This window comes from Egretta garzetta, unplaced genomic scaffold (genome assembly GCF_000687185.1).
Source record: "Egretta garzetta isolate BGI_Z169 unplaced genomic scaffold, ASM68718v1 scaffold34, whole genome shotgun sequence".
Classification (NCBI taxonomy): domain Eukaryota; kingdom Metazoa; phylum Chordata; class Aves; order Pelecaniformes; family Ardeidae; genus Egretta; species Egretta garzetta.
This window is the reverse complement of record NW_009259586.1, coordinates 3650836-3664287: the sequence shown is the minus strand read 5'-3', so window position 1 is coordinate 3664287 and position 13452 is coordinate 3650836. Positions and strand designations below refer to the sequence as shown.

Below are 13452 nucleotides of genomic sequence, written 5' to 3'. Positions count from 1 at the left end.
TTGTGGCTGGGAACAGAGAGACCAGGAGGGAGTGGGACATTTTGCATCCTATTCTCCAACTGCACCTCCCCACCTCTGAGCTGGACCAGCTCCTCACCAGCCCCAGGCTGGTACAGGTTTCCTGTGGGAATGAGCTGGTAGCAAAGCCCAGAAATGCCTCTTTCAGCCATGCAGAGGCATTCCCAAAGTCTCTAGAGAACGCAATGTGGTCCCATCCCAGACCCTAAGGGATCTCATATATTTTCTTTCAGCTCAAGAGCATCAGCTCAGGTTGGATACCAGCTCCCACACTAAACCTCAGATGCTCCAGAAAGGCTGCAGGCAAAGCCAGGGGAGGGAAGGGAAGGGAGGAGCTTTGCTCCTTCACCTTTCAGGTGAATCTCCTCACTCTGGGATCAGCAGCAATACATCTTTTACAGCCTTGGCACAACAGATTCCACATGCTCTCCTGCAGAAAGAAAATTCAGATCAGACCACTGCTATGGCAGAAACAGATCCAGAAAAATGGAATCCAGCTCCTTCTGGTGAATGTCATCATGCGTACCCAGCAGGCTTGACGCTGCATATAATGCAAGCCAGCAGTGCTTTGCCTATGCTTAAAAACACTGTCCAGCACCTGCCAGCCTTCAGAGGCTCTTGGAGCTGGCAGAGGAAAAAACAGCTAGCACCGAAGTCTTAGCTTTCCTCAGGAATTTGAGATCCAAGAGCCAGAGGGGGCTGCACGGCCAGAAGCTTGAAAACAGTCAGGCAGGAGTGATGAAGATTTGAACCCACATAGTGGTCCAGCTCTGGGCGGGACAAGCCTGTCAAATCTGCTGTCTTCCAGGCAGTTGCTACACCACTGCGAGCAGGTAGCATTTCAGACCATGCTCAGGTCCAGGCTGAGGAGGAAGAGGAGGTCAGGGATTCAAAAAGGCCAGGAGCTACCCAAAAAACAGCAGTCTGGGGAGGCGGCAGCCCAGGCAAGCGGCTGGGTCTGCCATGGTAGGAGCTGTGTCCTCACCCATCCAATGCCTATGTGATGCGGGGCAAGATGGCAAAGGACAGACAAGTGACAATCCACTTGGCCTCTCTTACCCACCAGCACTGTAACTGCCTGAGGCAGACTCTTCTCAGGATGTGCAACCCTGACTTCCCCAGGGAAACCGCCCACCTTGTAGCCGTGACACCCACTGCACAGAACAGCCTCCCCTGCTAAGAAAAGAAAAGGCAGGGCTGGTGGATGTGCAACAGCAGAAGGATTAAACCACAGCTCTCCACATTTCTGCCATCCCCGTGCTCCATTTGCAGTGCCCCGGAGAGCGACACAACAGCTCTTCCACTGCCGGGCTAATTAGCCACCGGCATACATTCACTCCTGTAAACACAGGCTCAGGTGAATAATGGATTTGCTCCAAATTGCAAAGTACCAGCTATTGCAAGTGCTCCTAGCTCTATGGAAACCCCGTATTTCAGGTGTTACCATGGGCAAATAATGGAGAAGATCCCACAATAGAGCAAGCAGCAGGAGGGAGCAAGGTAGGAGCAGGAGGTGCCTGGCCAGAAACCACAGAAACAACATACGCGCTCCACAGCTCTCAAAGGCCTTGGTGCGAAGATGGCAGAGTCCAGCTCCTGCATCAAAGCCTGCCAGTATCACTCCAAGGCACATGGGAGTCAGTAGCACTTGCTTCTCATGTGATGCCCATGGGTTAAATGCAGGAAACAGACTTGGCTGCTTGCAGGAAAGAGATGCATCAGATTTAACAACACGGGAGACAAAGAAAAACAGGGATGGGAAGAAGGTGCCTTGCAGAAATCAGTATGGGGACACTTCTACACATGCTCTGCCTCAGGTCAGTGAGGAGCAGCAACCAGTCAGGATGCCATGGAGCTCCCTCTGGTTCTCACTGCTCTGTTGTGACTCCAGCCTGCCATCACCCCATTGCCTCACACAGGAGGGAGAAGCGCTACTGGGGCGGCTCATGAAACTTTGGGGTAAAACATCCCCTGTACGTAACTAGTCCACAGGCCTGCCAGGCACCTCCATGCCACAGCATCAGCATCTCACCCCATCACTGAACTAAGTAACAGGTAAGCGTGACAATCTGAAAATCCTTTGGGATCCTACAGATCTGAGATTACCAAAACCCATCAGGGAAGCAGGCAGCACCATTTGGAACTTACAGCCTCCTGTCTTTAACAGAAGGGCAGTACCCACAAGGTGGTGGTTTGGGGTTTTTTTGTGGTTTTGTTTTGGTTTTTTTTAATTTGGGGGGTTTTTTTGTTATTGTTTTTGGGTTGTTTTATTTTTTAAATGCACTCACCATGTCTGCTGCACACCAGAGCATTAAAATTTATACCCAGGCCTGAAGATGCGCAAACATAAGAGCCCACACAGCAGCCTTTGCTCCAGCTCCACAGAAGGCAGCAAAGACAGCCAGGAGGTAGTGTTTCCACAGGTTTATAAATCTGATAAATACAGGTTTAACACCCTGCCCACCACAATGGGGCAGGGGAGAAGGGAAGGGGGTCCTAACGGTTGCTGAGAGAGTGCAGACTTGTACTTGGCAGCTGGAGAGTACACAACAGCTGGAGATTTATGCCGACGTGTCAAACAGCTTCTCGATCATCTCCCCCACCTGGTCAACTTGGTATTTGATATACTTCTCAGGGTTCTTGGTGAAGGGCACATTGCCATATCTGCAAAGGAAGACAGCCCCCAGGTGACACACGACTTGAAGACAGCAGAGACCCACTGGCCCCTCCTCTGTCACAAATCAGCTCCACTCCAGCACACCCCACTTGGGTATCTCATAGGGAGCAAGGGACCTGGTCACAACTGGTCTCCTGAGCTTTACCCAAATAGCCCAGGGTGGCTCAGAGCTTTGCGCTGGCTGGAACATCTGCACTCACCCTGACCAAGGAATCAGAGTGACAGCAGACGTTCACAACTAGTGGAGTTCAGCTTGGGGATGTTTTAGTGTGCAAGGCAGAGAAGCTAAGACAGGACAGTAGAAAAGTGCCTCAGCTCAGGCTACTCTAGGCCCCAAAAGGCCTCAGTAAATCCAAAGAAGAGAGGGTAACATTGCAAGAAGTCATCACCTGTTCAGGAAGGCACCATAGGTCTCTTTCACAATGTTTTTCTGTGCCCGGCGGATTTTGTCCCGTTGCTCCATGTCTGGGATTGCCCAGGCCTTCTGGATCTTACACAGCTCCTCCAGCCCATCATTAAAACCCTGTCCAAAGTAAAACTCGGTGAGTGATCTGTCTGCAGTCATGTCTTTACTGAGTCTGATGTTCTTTCCCTCCTCTGCTGACCATCACCAGACAGGTCTCCTGAGGCAGATTTTTGGACTGCCTGTCTGTCCCAGTCAACTAGGGCATGTTCTTATGCCATCTAACACCTCCTTACCTTAAAGCGCTCCTTTATCATCTGCCTCTCCTTATCCTTGAGCTGCAATAAGGAGGGAAAGGATTTTATTTCATCTAAAATAAATTTAAATCTAAAAAAAAAAAAAATACTAAATTTTAATCTAAAATAAATTTCCAACATCAGTGTTTTCCCCCAATTCCCCATCCAACCCAAATAATATCCTACCTACTTGGCTTGAATTCCCTTTCCTAAAGCAGAGAGGAGAGAAAGCTGCAGTGAGCAGCACACCCTACATCCAACAATTGCCTTTCATCTGAAGTAAGTTTAACGAGGGTAATTTTCAACCAGAACAGCCATAAAAATAGATTTCTTTATGCTTCCAGCCCTTTCTAAGGGAAGGTCTCAGGGTTTTGCAAATCCAAAATAGAAGCATCTGCTCAGGTGAAAAAATAAGAATGGAGGCAGAGATTGAAAGACTTGTATGAATCTGGGGCAGGGGAGATTAGAACAGTCCCAGCCACAGTATTTGCTCTGCAGAGCAATACTGGCATGAGATATAAAGAAGGTTTCTGGGTATTGTTTAATATGACAAAGGAGAATATGTTTCTGGCAATTTCTACTGTCTCAAAGCCATCCTCGCCCATCCTCTCACCTTCACTCCTGGTTGAAAGACAGGCAGGTTTCTCTCCAAGATGTAATCTGTCACCTTCAACCAGCTGCATATGAAATGAGAGAAGAGGCAAAGAGGAGTTACTCATGCCTCACCAGAGCATCTACATCTTCACTCATGACCCAAAGGCCACCCAGACAATACACACCCCAAAACTTTCCACAGTGACCCCCTTCCCAAGTTAGATGAATTGCTTGGAAACCAAAATACTTGGCTTTGGTTTTAGACAAGTTTCTGCTTTTGGTTAATCTCTCCCACTGCTCCAGCAGCACTGACCCCAAGGACCTCTCAAACTGACAAAACTAAGGGAAGAACAGAGGATGTCACCTGACCTGCGCTGGTATGTCTGGATCTGCTGTTCAATGAGCTCCCGGTAAGATCTCTCAGCTGTCTTCTGTGTCACAGCTACCAACTGGATCAGCTCAGACCTGGAAGAACAGAAAACCCAAGGAAGCACCTGAGCCAGCTGCTCTCAGAGCTGCTAGCAGGACAGCAACATTTCAAGCCCCTACCAACAAGTTCTTTTCTGCCCTTTACAAAATAAAAGGGACCTTCAAATGCACAAACTGGGAGACAGAAGCTACTCCAAGTTACTTTCCAAAGCCATGTCCTCAGTTCTCCCCAGGATCAAAGGATTCTCTACAACCCAAGGCATCTCTGATGCCTTTATCTTCACTCTCGTGTAATGCGATGTTTATAACAGTGCAATGCTTTCAAAAGGGCAGTTTCAAGAATGAAAGCAAGAGCAGAGATGAGACAGGCCGGCAAGTAAATGCACTCAATGCAGAGCTCTGCTCCAAAACCATGCTTAGAATCAGCCCGGACTTCAGGGAGATTTACCCCCATACACACTTACTTCTCCAGAGACTTCAGAATGTAGTTGTAGTTGTTGTGCAGAAAAATGGCACTCAAAGCTGGATCTTCATAAACCTTGGATTTACTAAGAAGGTTAAGCTGCAAGTTGCCCAGCACTTTGCCTTAAAGAGGGAAAAACAAAAAGGGTTGTACTGAAACTTCTCATCACTGAGAATCCAAAGCGAGTGCTCTGCACTGTTGCTGTAGGCCCACAACGAAGTGAACAGCACAGCCTCAGCTGCGTGTGCAGACAAGGGTACGATTGCTTGTACTTAATCCTACACAGCTTACGCAGATCTTTCTGCAGCGAGTCACCAAAACCTCTCTGCAAACCAGTGCCTTTGTTGCAACTGGCAATACAGTTGTGTTCTGTGTTCAGAATAATTATGAGCAGCATGGGCAATCACAGCCTGATCGTGACGCAGGCTCTGATCTCAAAGTAGCCAAAGGACCTGATCCCCGTTGTAATGGATCATCACAAGGCAGTACCATGAACTCATCTCACGATCTTACTGTTAAACTCAAGATTGAGATTTTACAGAGCCCCTTTGGCAGCACAGAGCCTCTGTGGGGTTGAAAGTGCAAAGCACTGGGTGAGAATGGTTCAAGGCAAGTGATGACAAAAGCTCTGCAGCACAGTGAGCTGCTGCACTGTGCTTTGTCTGGTCTAATTGTAACAGTCTGAAACTACCAGTTTGACCCTTTTTTCCATCCCTCCCATCGGACTCCAGCTCAAACATGTAAAGATCACATGGAGTAAGAGACACAGCCTGTGCTCTTCAACCAAAAACGAGCTAAGTGAAGGACAGGCAAGTGATGACAAAAGCTCTGCAGCACAGTGAGCTGCTGCACTGTGCTTTGTCTGGTCTAATTGTAACAGTCTGAAACTACCAGTTTGACCCTTTTTTCCATCCCTCCCATCGGACTCCAGCTCAAACATGTAAAGATCACATGGAGTAAGAGACACAGCCTGTGCTCTTCAACCAAAAACGAGCTAAGTGAAGGACAGCCAATGGAGCAGAAATGGGAAGGTGTGCAGGTTATTTTAACTAATAGCTGAAGAGCTGGTCTCTGAAAAGAAAAAGAATCTTAGGCCAGTTAACATGCCATGGGGAAGGGGGGTATGTGTGATCAGCCTGCCTCTATTCAAACAAGCCTCGTCCCTGTTGCTATGGAATTAGTGCAGAGCTCCCTGCTTCAGTGCCGATTGTCAGCAGCTTACCGAGGGTGAGGGTGGAAGTGCTCTGCACCCCTCAATCCTTGTATCTGCATCAAGTGCTGTGCACCCCAGCAGAAATCTTTCCTCTCCTTCCTAGCACTCACAGGACATCCTCTTGATCAGAAATAGAGTCATTAAACTGATCCTCCCCATGCTTCCCCCACCACCTGAAAAGGGTTTGTAAGCACTAGAAATTGGCAATCAGAGAACAAATGAGCTGGAGCTGTTAACAGCAGGCACACAACGGTAATTGAAACAAGCAGAAGGGCTCTGGAAAGTTTCAGCCATCCCCATGGTTGCTGATAGGGCCTGGCTTGGCTCTGTACAAGGGACTGCACCAGCATGGGAGCCTGCCCTTACAAGCAATGACTCTGGGCTGGCACACGTTCCTCTGTCTGTGCATAAGAGATGGCTTTCTGCCCTCAAGGGCTTGTGGGCATGGGTCCCACGGGACACGTGGGGTGGCTATCTCCTCCTCCCCCCACCAGAGAGTTTGGCAGCCGGGCCTAGCTCGGGTGGTCCAAGTTCATAAGCACCCCATGGGAAAGGCTTCGAGGCTCCTGTTGCTGGGAGTTGGACAATAAGGAGCCGAGTGCACACAGGATAAAGCATGATACCAGCTGGGCCAATTTGCTACCCGTGCCAAAGAGATTCAGTGCCATCAGAGTGTCTTTAGCCTGTTTCAGCTCATGTGGCATCCCTCATTGTCTGCTGGTGACAAGCCCTCCCTATTCTCTCCAGCCCACTGGCAAGAGTTACTTACCCTCCCCTTTTTCCCTTTTCAGTTATGTGTTAATTTATTTACCACGCCTGGAGGATAAAGAATTAACATACATCACCAGAGTCCGAGGCAATATGAACAGGTACGTGTGGGTAAGTCTGCTTACCTCTGGGATCTAAAGGAATATTGTATGTGTCCCCAAGAACTACAAAGATTAGGCAGAGCAGAGAGAAAAGGGGAGGGAGGAGAGAGAAAAAGAAACGCAAAGTGCAAAAAGACAGGTTAGAGACCGCCATCCCTTCAAGAACAAAGCAGATATTAACACAGAGCAGCCATAGACAGCTACACAGAGCAGGCAGGACACCCTCCAAGGCCACAGAGTGGAGATCACAGAGGAACGGCAGAGTCTAACCTCCTTCCCCTGTTAAAGTCATTTTGTTTGTATTGTCATTGTTCGTGTTTAGCAAGACACCTCATTCCAAATCAGTTCAAAACCCAATTTCCAGGCAAAGGAAAGCTTCCCCTCATGCCAGCAGCAGTTTACTGGTCCTTGAAATGAACCGCACAGCCCATATAATGTTCCCAAGAACCTGAGCAAAGCCATCCCACCCTCACTCTGCACTTTAGCATCCCTGCATGGCTATACAGGGCCCTACAGAGCCGTTCAGTGGGCAAGACCAAGGGATTGGCATCACTGCATTTAACTTTGCTACTGCTTGAGGCAAATGTCGCAGAAAAAACTGCATGTATTTCCCATCACTTGGGATCACTGGTGGGGTTCTCTCACCCAACTCCGGACACTCACACCGGAGCTAGCAACTGGAAGCTATCATTAGAGAGGCACCCTTGGGGGCAAGTCACCATCCCAAAGCAGATGCCTCTGTTCGCAGAAGCAACTCCCCCCTTAAACTCCACTGACACAATCACCTCTGATCTGGTGATGCTCCGTCTAGGGTGATGTCAGGTCCACAGCCAGACAGAGACCACAATTTCACCAACATTCAGTAACCAGCATCACTCAAAGTGAGAACAGCTCTGCGCTGTGTGGGTGCCCCTTGTTGGGCCAGGCCTAGCTTTTGGAGCAAGGGATAGAGCTGTTTCTGCATGAGAACAACACTGGCAGAAAGCAGGGAGCATCTGGCAGCAGATGGTCCCTAAGGCCTGACTGCAGGCAGAGAGAACACAAATGACAATACCTGGCTTGTAGGTCACCTCACACATGGCTCTGAGGTACTACACATCAGCCCAAGTTACCAGATCTCTTACAATTACACTGACTTCAAGCTTTAATAATTGAACAGACTGCAAAGAGGCATTTTTCTCAAGCTGTCTTTACACAGCAGGATCCCTCTATACCTGATGGGACAACCAGCTACAATTAAGAAGGAAACGGCTTGTGTGTCATGGATATGAACCCATTTTGTTATATAACCAATATAAAAAAATAAAAAAGCCTAGGCTACCTTTTGAATCAGCTCCTATGACAAATCTCTACTGCATGACATCTCAGGACTTTGAAACAATACTGCTAACATCACCATTCAAGCAAGGACAGGGGAAACAGTTGGTTTCCCAGAGAAGAAAAACTCAGACCACCTCTTCAGCAAAGGAGCCCAGGAGGCTCTGAGCACATGGAGCTTGCAAGCGGAGAGGGCACAAGGCAGTGGCTAGAGGAAATGTGGCAAGAAGCAGAGACATCCTAGCTTGAGTTAATTTAGAACTGTCAGAATTTTCCAAGCAGAAATTGCAGATAAAAGTCTGGAGGCAGCTGTGAGCTTCCCCCTTCCTCTACTCCTAGCCCTCTCCAAACACCAGCTAGTGGCCCACACCTCCTCAGGTCCCTGCACCCCCTGAATATCTAGTTCTCCACCCCTCCAGCCTCCTCTATTCCAACTTATTTAAAAGCATGAGCTCTGCCACGGATGAGGGCTCTCTAGAGAGCTAGGAGCTGCTGCTCTGCACAGAACCAAGAATCACACTCTAGCTGATATGCAGCAGCATGTCGTTACATAAGGCAGCAGCTCTCAGCCTCTGATCTATGTATTTCTTTCTGGAATTAGTCTCTTTAGCATCCTGGAGAGCAGAGCTAGAACTTTTCTCTCTATTAGGGCATGTAGCACATGAATAGGTCTGGAGTCCCAGCTTGGGGGATGCAGAAGACAATATTCTCACTGCTGCTGTTATACTCTGACCAGAGGATGTGGCAGAGAAAGGCAGCAATTTATCAACACACAGCCTAACTAAAGCTAACTCAGCTGGACCAACCACCCTCACTCCAGTACAGTCACAAAGGACCAGCCCAGTGTCAGATTTGAAGCTAAATGACTAAAGCCTCCTCTCTTGATACCACAGGGCACATCAGCAATAAACGTCATTCCAAAAGTACCTGAGAGGAGCAAGTGTGGAAGGCCAGCAGGGAAACTCTCTGCATCCCTTGGTGTGTTCTCCAGATAACCAACTACGTAGTCATGGCAGATCAGAGGACAAGACAAACCGCAGGGTGAAGGACAGGAGGAGAACAAGCTCACAGTGCATGTTGAGGTTTGATCTTTTTAGGGAAGACATCCAGACAATTTGGGGAATGAACTGCATGCCCAAACAAACCCCATGCATGTATGTACCTTGCGATGCCAGCATGGCACCTGCCGTCTCCTGGAAATCCAACAATTGCTGTAGGAAAAGGATGGCCTGGAAGCAAGGGAGGGAAGTTATGAGGAACCGACAGTACGTCTCCTGTGCTCTGCTATTAAGGATCATGAAGGACAATTTGCCCTGTCCCCCCACACACACTTAAAAGCCTTCAAGAAACAAATCACTACACTCCTTTGAGTTGCTGGGTTTTTACCCACACAGCCACATCATAGCTTAATGAGGGCAACTAGCTAATTTCTCCATGGAAGCCAGTTAATTGCCCTTCCAATACCAAGACAGCTTAACTTAAATTTCCCTACTGCTCTTTTTAAAACCTCTTTGGAAGCTGTTTTTCCACAAAGGATGGTTCAAATCATCATCACATACGTTGCTGGTGAGTTCATGAACTGTCCCATCTTTTGGCATGTTATATTCCTTGTCCGGATCATTCTAAGAAGGGAAGAGAGAGACATAAGGTGAGCATGTAAGGAAATTGAAGGCACCTACAATACAACGCAATTGAGCTGTAGGCTTGTTTGTTCAGCCTCTCTCAACATCCTCAGACCTGGCTCTTGCAGTGCCACCTCCTGGTGCTCAGAAACCAGAGCTCCTATGCACCAGCAGCTCAGAACCACACGGGTTTCTTCAGCATGTGACCATCAAATGTTCAGCTCACCTACGGGGCAGTGCATTCACCAAGCCCACCTTCCACAGGGACAGTTTAACATGAGTCCTCCAAAACTTTTCAAGTCTGAAATTTTCATTTCTTTTCAAATAGTATTAAATTGTGAAATTGACATGACATCTGCAGAGGCCTGGAAGCTCATGTCAAATTATCTGTAGTATGCCTGTTAAGGGTCTTAGGCAGAGGCCTCCTGTACTTGAAATCAGCACCAAGCTTTTGATATTGGCAGTTGACTGTCCAAAGCAATCCAGCAAGCTCCTGCTTTTAGAGTCAGAAACTACATGGTCTCACGGAAAGCTGAAAGCTAAACTAGGGGTTCTGCTCAGAAAAACACTCTTCCGAGCCTGTTGGTCTTGCCAGAGAGAACATTGAGGAGAATCCTACCTTAATGTTGTCTGCAAACTCTTCCAGTGCCTTTGCACCAGTGGTCTCCATGGAAGTGATCAGTCCTGGCAGTTTGTTCTTAGTACCTGCTGCAGTTCCCTGGAATAGTTCCATAACAGATCAGAGAAGGAAAACAAACAGTATCTGAACTTTCATCCAGCACCTGCCCTCCCTGATCCCCCACCCCAGCATCTCATTCTCAGTTCCTCATCTGCCAGGAGAATATTTACAGCACCATCAACAAGTGAAATCCTGCATTCTTCTGCCAGCCAGAACGGGAAGACGTTATGACCCTAACAGTGACGCGGACTTGCCACCTCACGTTTCCTCTTATGCAGTACCTGATACAGGAGGTTGGTGCATCAGTCACCAACTGGAAGCAGATGGAAAGAACCCTTGCTAAACCTGGATTCCATATTTGATACCTGATTAACTGTGTGGCACAGTCCAAGCAGGCTCTCCTCAGAGCAGCCCATCTTCCAGATGTCAGTGAGCACAGTCTAAACTAAACTCAGCAGTATCAGAGATGAAACACCTCAGAGGCCTTGTAGACAACAGAATAATGTAGACAGTCCATCACTGGGTCATGACTTGAACTGAAAAGAACCGTTGGTGACAGATGCCGAGTTGCTGGTTCACCATCACAGAAAGGAACAAGCTGCATTTGTGTCACTTCCAGCCCATGCTAGACGACAGAAGCAGCACAGCTTTGTTCAAAGCCACTGTGATAATCCCTTTCAAAAAGTTCTCCAGATCACACAAGCCACAGGACCCTCTCCAATCCCATCACGCTTACCTGCAAGACCTGGTCAAATTCTGGCTTCATCTGCTTAAGATGCTTAAGGATGGGGAAGATTGTGAGCACAGCTGAATAGTCGTGTCGGATGATGGCTTTCCGGGCAGCTGAGACAATGTTATCCCCCTCCATGATCAAGTTGTCTAATGACTCCTGTAACAAAGCCAGAGAGTCAGAAGGAAGCAGCATGACTTTTGCCCACGCAGCAAAAGGGGTTCAATGCAGGATACTCATGAGGGATGCCAATTTAGCTGATGGATCATTTGCAGTACCCAGTGATTGACTCTGAACACATGTTCTCCAGGGTCTGTGCAGGCCCCAGGTCTGTACACAGGTCCTGGAGGACAACCCTAGTAGTGGTGGGGCTCTTGGGCACCCACAGCAGCTGGTGAAATTCACATCCTCACAATGAAGAGGAAGGGAAGAAGACTTTGAGTGTATCCTTTACAAGAGAAGCCAAGCAGAGAGGCTCAACTGACCTGGATGAGAGAATCAAAGGTCTTCTTCTGGTGGTGCTCCGGGACAATTTCTGTCAGTAGCTGGTATTCACTCTGGGCCAGTTTGACGAAGGCACTAACGCAGTGAATGTATGCATCAATCTCGATGTCGAAGACATCATCCCTCCCTGTAAGGGCAAGATGGCTTTAAGAGAGAATGAAATTCACATTGAACTTCCAGCAGCTCTGCTCACTCCAAGGCCTTGGTTTACACAAGGAGCACAAGGTTCTTCTGGAAAAGGCAGTTCTGGCTTTGCACCCATCCTTGTGTGAGAACAAGAGTCATCTTCTCACCAAACCTGCCCCCTGGGTTTGTGCATGGGAAGCTATGCATACCCTGCAGGAGGCATGCAAAGTCATCTGCCATTCTGGAAACAGACACATCAGGACGCCAGCTCTGTTCAGCCTCATGACAGAAGGTAAGTTTGGAGCTCTTCTGGGATACAGACTAAATTTAATCAAGGGCTTGCACATAGAGTACTAAACTCAGGAAGGTCTGAGGTGAATTATTCAACATCTCTGCTCCTATTTTTAGAATTCTTTATCTCCATCCATCATGCGGATGAAGAACTGCCATTTTGCATCAACATTTCTAGGAAATCAAGGCTGTCCTGGAAGGCAGCCTCTTCCCACAGGCAGAAACAGAAGATAAAAAACAGGTAGATGAACATTCAAATCCTATGAAGCAGGAATATCAGCACAGCTAGGTGAGCTCTCTGCCACACAATGCTGCATACAAATGCAAATATTCGAGTCCTAGCATACCAATGTCTCAGACAAAGATCCATCAAAGAACCTAGGTGGTAGGCATGAGAAGTGCCAATAGGATATAAAGGCCCGCACCAACTCATGCCAACCACTAGCTGGATGTGTCAGCAGGACAGACACAAGCCACAGACAGACTCATACCATCCTGCATTACTCAGACCCCTGTAGTAACCACTACAAGACAGTGAGATTACACAGAGAGGCCTTCTCTAAGCCATGGGCTGCTGCTGCCACTTCTCTCCTCCCAGCAACATCTGCAACTTTTGATGGAGAAAGAACCAATTCTTCCCTGCACTGACAGGTCCCTCAGGTTGATCTTTAAAGAGTTATGGTCAGCAGGGGACACACAAATGTGATGCGGTTTTACAGACTGCTTACGGTGGAGTGGCCCACTGTACTGCATGACGCTTGTGACCCCTTTCCTGCCTGCTTCACTTCAGCACCAAACAAGCCAGTAGCTACCTATAGGAAAGTGCCCCTCAGCATGGTGACCACCAGTCTTTGGTTGGACAAAGTTGGGGTTCCCTGTTTGAGGGCTTGGGGTGCGTGTGATTAGTAGGAGTGAATTCTACTGAGAAGAGCCAGAGCTTCTTAACCAGAGAAGGCCCATGCTCCAGGACTGCCCATGTAGATGAACAGCCACTGGCTACAAAACTACTGTGAAACATGCTGAAAAGAAGGGATGTTAGCCAGCTTGTTATGAAGTGACAACATGGTACTTACCAGCAGCCGGCCCATGCTTGTCGCTCAGGGTATCGGAAAGGTGTTTAACTCGTAAATCATGCTCATGACCTAGTGAGATGTCAGCCGGCACAAACAGAAGGCGCAATTTATCCAGGGTGGTTACAGCATGGATGCTCACACTGGCTGG

At 48.2% G+C, this 13452-nt stretch overlaps 1 protein-coding gene across 1 annotated transcript in view; it reads right to left on the bottom strand.

The window, feature by feature from the left end:
- Positions 1-2427: 2427 nt before the first annotated feature.
- Positions 2428-13452, bottom strand: part of EXOC7 (exocyst complex component 7) — a 23377-nt gene continuing 12352 nt past the window's right edge. The window contains exons 9-21 of the mRNA XM_035893365.1: positions 13305-13373; positions 11796-11941; positions 11317-11469; positions 10521-10619; positions 9839-9901; positions 9442-9508; positions 5931-5951; positions 4882-5002; positions 4358-4453; positions 4008-4071; positions 3395-3436; positions 3085-3218; positions 2428-2682 (exon numbers count right to left, since the gene is read on the bottom strand). Coding sequence (XP_035749258.1) covers positions 2580-2682; positions 3085-3218; positions 3395-3436; positions 4008-4071; positions 4358-4453; positions 4882-5002; positions 5931-5951; positions 9442-9508; positions 9839-9901; positions 10521-10619; positions 11317-11469; positions 11796-11941; positions 13305-13373 — 1178 coding nt within the window. The 3' untranslated portion in view covers positions 2428-2579. The remainder of the gene's footprint in view (positions 2683-3084; positions 3219-3394; positions 3437-4007; positions 4072-4357; positions 4454-4881; positions 5003-5930; positions 5952-9441; positions 9509-9838; positions 9902-10520; positions 10620-11316; positions 11470-11795; positions 11942-13304; positions 13374-13452) is intronic.